The sequence below is a fragment of the Cygnus olor genome, chromosome 13 (genome assembly GCF_009769625.2).
Source record: "Cygnus olor isolate bCygOlo1 chromosome 13, bCygOlo1.pri.v2, whole genome shotgun sequence".
NCBI lineage: Eukaryota > Metazoa > Chordata > Aves > Anseriformes > Anatidae > Cygnus > Cygnus olor.
This window is the reverse complement of record NC_049181.1, coordinates 1,677,754-1,687,408: the sequence shown is the minus strand read 5'-3', so window position 1 is coordinate 1,687,408 and position 9,655 is coordinate 1,677,754. Positions and strand designations below refer to the sequence as shown.

General features: G+C 46.0%; 1 protein-coding gene across 1 annotated transcript; it reads right to left on the bottom strand.

Annotated features, from left to right (window-relative positions):
- Positions 1 to 965: 965 nt before the first annotated feature.
- Positions 966 to 9,059, bottom strand: LOC121077188 (G-protein coupled receptor 183-B-like). The gene is made up of 2 exons (XM_040572168.1): positions 8,970 to 9,059; positions 966 to 3,943 (listed from the first exon to the last, which is right to left on the bottom strand). Exons 1-2 carry the CDS (start codon positions 9,005 to 9,007, stop codon positions 3,253 to 3,255), a joined length of 729 nt encoding a protein of 242 aa, XP_040428102.1. The 5' UTR covers positions 9,008 to 9,059; the 3' UTR covers positions 966 to 3,252.
- Between the last annotated feature and the right edge of the window lie 596 nt (positions 9,060 to 9,655).

Genomic DNA, 9,655 nt, shown 5'->3' with positions numbered 1-9,655 from the left:
TCCCTTGCTGTGGCAGATGGGGAGATGGGCAGTTAGTTAGGACAGCCTCCTTTTGCTGTTATTTAAACACTGCCGTGACTGACACTGAATGTATTGGACGCAGAGTAGACATCCAGGAGATGAACCTACTGCAATAACTGCTTTATTAATCATTGCCAATATGTCCGGAGAGAAAAAGAATTATTTAAAACCTTAAGAAAAAAAAATATTGCAGTGATCAGAAAAGGGCTTCCCCTTGCTATAATCACCTGTCTCCTGACGGAGCATCTGGGCAAGGCTGGAGAGCTGCAGGAATCCAGACAGGGCAACCAACCACCCAGCCAAGGAGAGGGAATGGTGTGTGGCCAAAGATGCTGAGCTGCAGCCTGATAAATGAACCGTGCAGCCTCAAAGAGCCACAGCCTGGCCCCCACAGGACAGTAAAGCAGGCAGGCAGCATGGTTTCCCATTGCCCATTTTCCTCCTGGGCAGGGAAAACAGCACTGAGCTAAAGCCACTTTAGTAAAAGGGCTGCTAAAAGCTCCGTGGACCCATGTCCCCCCGGCAAGAGCAAAAGAAAGTGCCAACCACCGCAAATGCTTGTGCACGTGCAGCTTCGTCAATTGGGATCCCAGTTCCCAGATGCCAGAACGATATCTGATGTGTTTTACTGTGATTACCTTGTTTTCACACGCTGTCTAAGCCAAGTCGTTCTCAGCATTTGCTTTCATTAACTTCTTAAGAAAAAGATTGTCCTGAGGGCAAAGGCACTTGTCGCAAAAGCCAAGCAAGAAAAAAAATCTCGAACCAAGTGATGAATTCAAAGATTAAAAAAGCTGTAAGCCTTATACAGCAAAAGAAAAGCTCCAATCCACTGGTGATTGGTCAGGCATCTGCTTGGGCTTTTGTAGGAAACGCTGGAAGTGTAGTGGTGAAAGATCCTTGGAAAGAATGCGCATTTGTAATAAATAATGCGTATGCTTTAACAAACAAAACTTTATTTATTACGGCACTTCAGGTAGCATTTAGTTTTTCATGAAAGTAGTACTTCAGGCTTTCAAAATACAAACACGTCACAGTACCTCTAATTATTAATATGTCCTTCTTGCGGAAGAAATCGGCTTTGTTGGGCAACATCCTAGTTTAAGGGATTGCATCAAAGTTTTTTAAGTGACTTGATTATGTTTCTGTTCTGCTTTTGCTCGATAGCCAGCCCTCAGCAGTGCTTCCTCTGAGCCCTCTGAGAAACATGTCAGGCACTCTTCACTCTCTTCTGGCCCTGCATTGTCCACATCTCTGCGGACAGGAGCTCTGACACCACCAATATTTATCATAAATAACTGCACGTACACAGCAAACTTCTGTGAATTTCCATAATAAAAATATTCATCTTTTTTTTCTTCTTCTATTTTTTTTTTAATCTGTTACTGCAGCCAACCTGATTAGACAATTTTAAAAGATTTCAGCAGTTGTAGGTAAGAGCTCAGTACTTTTGCCTCTTAGAGCCAGCCAAGTGCATCCACATTATTACTGTTTGATTTTTGACGTAGAAGCAATGATCCAGCCCTTTCTCAGGGAGTGTAACAAGGATCGTGAAGAAACGCAAAGAGAAGGAGGAACGGAAGCAGGGAGGATCAAGTTTATTGTGGTGAAGGAGGGGGAAAAAAAAAAAAAAAACATTTCTGAGACCAAGTACAGAGAGTGTGATTGCGAAATTTAGAAACTAGCTGGTGAGAGGAGCAGAGCAGGAAACTCCTCCGCACTCGCTGCTTGCTTTGTCTCTCTGAAGTCTCATCTCTAATTGACAGCTCCTGGGCCTCCTGTCGCCTTGGATCACAGGCCACTCAGAAAAGTGCCCACAGATCCAGTTTTCAGCCCTAACAGTCTAATTGTCCAGGAGCTGGTGCTAGTGGGGCACGTCAGGTACTCACGGGTACAGGTTTGCGTGTGAGGACCTAACACAGCCTGGAGGGGGGCAGCTTGGAACCAAAATCCGTTGCACTTGGGCTTTGTGCCCCACGGTCTTTTCCTTCTCAGGTAGGCAGAGTTTTACTGCTGTGTTCAAGCTGGCAAGGTGAATGTCTGGAAACATGGCAGAGGGAGGCTCTATGCAGCATTTGGGCTATTAATACGTTAATTTGGGCTTATTTCGCTTTTCTTTCCACCTTTTATGATCCCTGGGTTGCAGAACATGCCGCAGAAGTTTAATCTCTCGGCCCCCTTGAGGGGGGACAAAATGCAGTTATCCCCATCCCCGCCACACAGACGAGGAAACTGAGGCATAGATACTGAAGGCAAGGCAACACCGGGAGGCATTCTCAGATGATTTAAAACCTTTCTGAAGCTGGAGGCCATCTCCCACACAGTGCAGGAGGACATAGCTGTGTGCTTTTGTGCGTCAGGGAGCATCCGAGGTAGCTGGGGTACTTTATGTTCGCTGATAACCTCCCAGTGCCTCGAGGGGACCCCAGGAATCACCACAGCCGGGTAGCAGCTCTGTCACACATCCACCTGAGCTTCAGCGTGGTCAGAGGAGCACCCATGGCCCTGCTCTTCCGCACCCCCAAGGGGCCTGGAACACCTCTGCTAACCCCTGTGTGTCCTTCTCTGCCTCAGAAACCACAGCCACCAAAATCCCAGCTCCCTCCGGGTACAGGACACGGAGTCCTCAGCACGGGGTTTTTCTCAAGCCCTCTCTCCAGTTGTAGGGCTGCAGCAAACGGTTGCATTCTGGCATTTCTGGCTGGGGATGTGCCAGGCACTACCCTGCTGTGGTCACCTCCCAGGAGCAGCTCCATGGGCACACCAAGGTGGCAGCTCTGCCTCGCTCTGTCCTGCGAACTCTCATGGCGGGGCTGATGCTGGCCATGGGACGAGCCCATGAGCTCAGCTTGGGGCTCGCCTTGTCTTTTGATCCTACCTGCTGGTCCCAGTGGTTCACCTGGGTTAGCGAGATTTTAGGACATAGGCAATGTCCTTAGTGTACAATTATACAGCTCTTGGCTCAACAGATCCCTGAGTAAGCCTCTAAGCACCCTTTTTATATAAAAATACTTGGATTTTTTCACTTCTCCCAACCCTGAATGAAATGTCATTTGTTTCACCTGCACAGTGAACAAACTCTAGATTGAGAACATGCAAAGCGGGACCGCGTTGTGCTCAGGCTGCTAGCACAAACAGCCACAGCAAAATGGTTTTCAAACCAATACCTGGAGCTTGCATTGAAGCGTCTTCTGTTTGGTGTCACAGCACTGCCTTCTCTGGCAATATGCACTACTTTGTTTTTAGTGTAGATCTGTTGGACATGCTGAAAAATATTTTGTAGTAGAAGTACACGTTGACAATCCTTAGAAGAATGCCCAGGAAGTAACTGAGGGACCTGAGAAGGGCTGCGGCCCTGCTGGAGAAATGAAACACCAAGAGGCTGCAGACGGGAGCAGGAGCGCTGCCGGCCTTCAGGAGGTCATCCGTCTGGAACAGGATGCACTCGGCGGCTACCAAGAGCCAGATGATCCTGGAAGTCCGTCGGGCATTTTTCACTGTCCGCAGATGGCGAGACTCTGTGGGGAAGAAGGTGATCAAGTAAGCTTCGAGGGCAACGCAGCTCAGCAGCAAGGCGCTGATGTGTGCGTTTGCAGTGAGCAGGTTCTGCAGCAGGGCCGAGGCGAATGCTGGAGATGAGATAGCAACATCAAAGGTCCACGCGACCATTTCAGCAGCAACACTAACAGAAACCAGGATGTCTGCTTTTGCTAGACTCGCGATGAGAACTGTGGTGGACTTGGATGAAACCTTTGCAGACTGCAGGATGATTGTCACGTACAAGCTGCCCAGCAAGCCCAGAAGGGTGCTGACAGCATTTGAAGAAGACAGGACAAGGTATTGGATATATTTAAGTACCAGGTATCTTCTGAGATCTTTCATGTGGTCTCTCTCCATAGAAATACTAGTCAGGGAAGAATACCTGGAATGCATATAAAAAAAGTTGATTACATGTAAGATGAGTGGAATACGTTGCAGAAAATTAGCATTATATTACCTGCTTTGGTACAGGCACCGGCTGGCATCCTGCACAATCCAGCATCATTGCGGCTTTGGTCGGTTACCCAGCTTCAGAGTCATTCAGTATGTGAAATCCTCACAGCTCATCAATTATTAAATAAATTGCATATAAAACCTGGGAATTACAGCGTTTTCTTGTAATTATTGCAGGGGTCATTTCAGGGAACTGGAATGACTTGACTGTTACTGGGAAAATTAAGGTCAGAAGAGGGCTACTTTCATTACGAAAGCTTTTTTTTTTTTTTTCTGTTTGCCTTTTTGGGTCAATAATTCAACATAATATCACTGGGAAATCTTAAAAGAAAAATTAAAGAAGCCCCAGAAAACATGAAATAGCAAAGGTGGTCCCTGACTTTCAAAGGGAAGAGCAAGAGGAGCTAGTTCCCAGAAAATGACTGAAATAATCAAACGCATTGTTATCTAAGAAATAGAGTGTACATAAGGAAGAATAATGTGGTTTTCTCACAGATAAAGCCTATTACATGATCTCAGCTTCCTTCTGTAGAAGGATAATAGATCTCACGGGGGAGAAAACAATCAGCAAGCATTATATGTCTTGAATTTTATTAAGACTTCCAATATTGCTTCATGAAGCATTCCTACAAAGGAACAAGCTAAGGACTAATGTGGACTAGACAAAACAACAATTAAGTCATGCACAGCAAGGTGGGAAAAGAAGAAGAGGCTAATTATCAGAGATGGAAGGGATGCTGTATCAGAAGATCTTGCAGACATCTGTCCTTTTGTGCGTTCTCATCAACTACAACAGGTATTAGAGTTTGTGCTTATTAAGTTTGCTTATTAAGTCTGTTACCACGAATCTGCAAGTACAGTTTCAGGTCTAGACGAGAGCTGGTGCCTGCGACGTGGTGAGCGAGAGGAGGAACGGAGGTGTGGGAGGGAGAGGGAAGAAGCCCGGGGAGGAGGACGGCTGCCGTAGGCGGCAGTGCCGACACACGCGGTTATCGGTACAGCCTGCACCTTGTGGTGGTTGCAACACCCACAGCTCGTGTCAGCAACGCTCGCGCTGGGAAAAGGCAGGGACCATCCTGTGATGCACAGGCAGGAACAGTGTCTGGAAATACATGGGATGAGTCTTCAGTTTTGCTTGGCACAAGTTAAGTCTTGACTGAAGCGCTGAAACCAGTTTTGAGGTCAGCAGTTCAAGAGAGTATTGATTGCTGACGGTGTTTCAAGGAGATTGAAGACAGTGATGAGAGAGATAAAACATGATACAGAGGGAAGGGAGTCGGGGTTGCGCAGTCTGGATTACAGGAGACGCTCATTTGTTTAATTTACGTTAAGATAATTCAGATCACAAGTAAGGAGAGTATTAACAGGAAGGATGATCGAGCTCTGGAATAGTTTGTCATGAGAAATCGTGGACCCTCCATCATTGGGAGTGTTCAGGAGCACACTGGGTGGGTGTTAGGAGTACAGGGAGGAACAGACATCTGCTGGTAGGCCGATGGACTTCAGCTGCCTCTCAGCCCTATTTCTCACGTCACTGAAAAGCATTTAGATTACCAAACGTTAATAACCCCTACCTACAAATGAAATAATGTCGATTTTGTCAAGAACCATCTCTTCAGATAATATTAAAGTTACGGCTCGTGTCACACCTGAACGTTTATTTGTTGAGGACACCCTGGGCCACAGCAATGTACTCTTTGCTCAGAAAGCACTATTTCCAATCATTAAAATAATATTGCTGTTATAGTTACACTAACAATTTTGTTTGAGTCATCTACAAGGCTGTTTGTGTTGTGTTTTGAGTTCATCGTTTAGTTGTGCCTCAGTTGTTTGCTGTAATGCTTCCAAACCCATCTTTATCCAGACTCTGTTCTCACAAAACTTTGACAGTTATTCCCTTTTATTTTGAGTAGTGGCTCTAAAATTAGATCATTGGTGAGGTGACCACAGATTTAGCTAAATGTAACAATGCCATCTCTTCTATACTTTAGCACCTATCTCCTTATGTAAGTTCCTGGTATTCCTAATATAAGCACCCTGGAGCTTGTACTACAAAGCTTTTCCTGCAGAGTTACCTAACAGGTCCGTGTGGCTGATTTAGTTCTTGCCTTTTTTTTTTGTTTTGGTGAGATGATGCAAAAGCGATAATTCCGTAATTCCTATGAAAGGTACTATTCAAGCCAGCTTTTTTAAGGGTGGGATTCCTGTTGCTTGTTGAGGCTCGGTTTATACCAGTTTGACTCATCCAAAATTCATATGCACCTTTTGTCTTCTTTTATATATCTGAGCCAACTTGTTAGTGGAATCCTTTTCCAAAGAAGTAGGAAAAATTTAGTGCTTTACTCCATCTGAATTGTGATACAGTTCGTCTTACCCTACTTTGCCACAGTGAATAACTAGAAAAAAATGGTTCTTCAATTTCTGTAAAAAGCAAAACCTTTCTGTTATTCACTGTTCTTTCCATTAAAACAAAGCCCTTTGACAGTTCAGTCCCTTTACTGTAGACTAACTTACAAAGAAGTGGCTTTGCTTCACTGCTGATGAAAGAGGAGGTGAAGAGAAAGGTTAATCTCTGAGCACTGGTTTGGCCATTTGTTTGGATAGAGAGCATTGATGAAATGAAGATCTACTATTGGAACAAACCATCCCAATCCACAGTGTGAAAGCTTGTACCTCTCCCTGGCTAGGAATGGAGGAAAGCCAAGCTGTGGTATGTGCAGTTGAATTCTGATTTATCTTGTTATTCAAGCAAGCTGCTCCTTGTTTGAACAGGTATTATTAAGAACATTTTCCCCTTTTTTGGATTGCAGCCTATTTTTTTGTATATTTTAATATTAAGTAGATTTTTGAGCAGACAAATGATTTCCCTCAAAGATCTTTGCTCATATTATGACAACTGGTCACTGCCATGAATTGTCACATGGTGGAAAGTACACATAACCTCACCCAGGCTGCTGCGTGCTGAAGAACAACATAGCTGGCCACAAGACTTCAGCTAAACTCAAGGCTGTGATTCCCAGATGAAGAGTAGTAAACAAATCTAAACTGGTTTGAGCAGCTGAAAGAGTGAAGAAAATGTGCAGTTCATTAACTTCGGGCTTTTACATCTTTGTAAAATGTGGAAATAAAACTTCACTGGAAAATAAACTGCATCAAGAGGAAGTTTGCCATGCTGATAAAACCAGATTGCTCCAGTGAGCTTGTCCATTCATTTATTTCCTCCATCTTTTTTTTTTTTTTTTCATGGAAGTTCAAAACGAAGAAGACACCAAAGTATGAATTTACAACAGATCTTCATCACGGCCATGTGGAACATTTTAACATGGAGCTTCTGGGCGTTGGGTCCTATCTTGCACCCCAGGTCTTGGTGATGAGCCACAGACTGTCGCAATGACGAGTACTGGAAAAGGATGTTGAGCAGCCGGTACAGCCGGAGGACATGCCCAGAAGCAGCCGGTCCAGATGCTCAGGAGCTCAAAGTGTTTTTCACATCTTCCCTTCCTGAAAGCTTTGGTGATTTACGTAACGCTGCCAACATTTCAGGTAAGGTCACAAAGCACTTTGCAGAGGAACTGGAGTTTCCCGAAGGATGATGCCTTCCCACTTTCTGTTCAAGACGTGTCCATGGTGTCCTTCCTGTCAGGGAACGGCTGCTTCAGGAGATGGGATCATTGCTGTGGCTCCTTCCCTCCACCCCTTTCATGCTATGATTTAGTGGTTAAAGCTCCCACCCAGAATGCAGCAGAACTAGGTTCGATTTCCTCCTTTGCCGCAGGGGATTGAGATGTTTATCTCTCAGCAGTGTCCCGACCAGCAGGCTGCAGATTGTCCTGAGGCGGGGACGCTTTTCGTACCACCTAAGGAATCTGGGCACAGCACAGGAAAACAGCTGACACCCTGGGCCTGGGCAGGGATTAGGAAAGGCTCGGGGACCAGATATGGGTAGCTGGGGGGAGTTCCTAGGGAAAAGAGCATCCCAGGTCCCAGTACTTGCTCTAAACGCTGTCTGGATACATCTGCTCTAGTAAATTAAGCAGAGCTAGGAGACATTCCTGGCACTGGACCTTCATTAAGTTGCATTTAGAGCTTCAATGGCCCTCAGCACAATTTTGGTACCTGCTGGTGTGCGCCCTCCTGAATGCTGAGTGGGCATGGGCTAGGTTTTAGGGGAAGGAGAGAGTGCTGCCCACAGGCACCAAGGATAGTTTTTAGGGTACAGCCCTCATTGCTGAGGTCCTGGCCTTATCAGTAGGCAGCCACAGCCCTCATATAAGATAAAAGAGCTTCCCCCAGCTGGCAAACCCTGCCGGCCCGCAGAGGACCATGGGGAGCGCAGAGCAGCTGCTCTCCATCACCAGACCCTCCTCTGTCCGTGCCAGGCAGGTGGGATCAGGCCTGGGATGGGGCCAGAGGGAAACGGGCACAGGGGCTGCTTCCAGAATGGCTGCCCCCGTCCTGCCACAATGGCCAGAACCGGCAAAGAAGGCAACCTGAGCCGAGTCATCTATTTATTTATGGTTTTCAAAGCAGCCTCTTGCGGTTTTAGTTGCAGGTCATCCGCAGGCGGGTTGCTGCGTGTGGACAGTGACACTTAGACAGCTTCTGTTTAGTCCTGCTCCAGGTAGCAGCCTCAGCTCAAACCCATGGCAGGTTTCCTGAATTAGCATTTTCATCTGTGCTGGTTTTTATCTGTACCGACATTGTTCTCCTGAGACAATTTACAAATTCCAGTTAACAATAGCTCCTCAACGGTCTTGGTTATGTCATTGTAGTCTGAGAGGTACATAAAATATCTCCTACTCTTAAACAAATAGTTCCTTTCAAAATTCTTCTTGGAATTGTGTCAGAGAACATACAGAAGAGGAGAACAACATTGAAACCCAAATTACCACCGAATACCCTGACTGTAATGAAGTATGTTAGCTTTCACTTAGTTTAAAAGCAAAAATACTTACATTTGCTGGAAAAAGCAGCCAGAAATAGCTTTCTCCATCACTGTATGCTGTGTATGGTCTGCAGCAGAGCTAAGTGTGCCGTTTCCCTTGGATTGCTTCCTGGTTTTTATATATAGCCCCGTGCATAGTGCACCACGTCAGAGCACTGGGCTACGCCAACAGGATTTGTTTGGCTAGGCACCATCCCCAGAGCTGGTTTCACAAGAACTGCTCGCCTGAATTATGACAGTTATTAACTTTCAAGTGTCTGGAAAAATTGATGCCCTGTGTGGTAGAGGAGTCCCAGACACTTCCTCAACTACATCGCAACATCTGGAGCGGATTATGATGAGAGCTTGGGTTTGTCTGGGTGTCGCATGAGCTATCGTAGATTATCCGTGAGTAAAAAAATGAGTTTCTTCTGAGTATAGAAGCGGTGTCCTTCGGCATGCAGAGCAGGACCGGGCCATCCCAATGGGTGTTTGTGTTGGTGTTGCTGGGGATACCCGGGTTTGGTGCTGATGACGTTGGCACAACCTTCCCCTATTGTTCTCCAGGGGTGACGTGGGTTAAGCTGAGCTTGTCAGCGTTTCAGTACCGGGCAGGCTTCCCACGGGGTCTCACTGCAGTGGGAGAGCAGAGCAGGGTCCTGCAGATATCCTGAGGAATAGCAGACCCATGTGTTTGTACACACGTGAGCACAACAC

What these genes read in the sequence shown, in the direction of transcription:
- LOC121077188 (XM_040572168.1), bottom strand. Translation starts at nt 9,007, where the DNA reads ATGGAGAAAGCTATTTCTGGCTGCTTTTTCCAGCAAAT. An exon ending in GGCTGCTTTTTCCAGCAAAT is followed by an intron (nt 3,944 to 8,969) that starts GTAAGTATTTTT and finishes TATGCATTCCAG; the next exon opens with GTATTCTTCCCTGACTAGTA.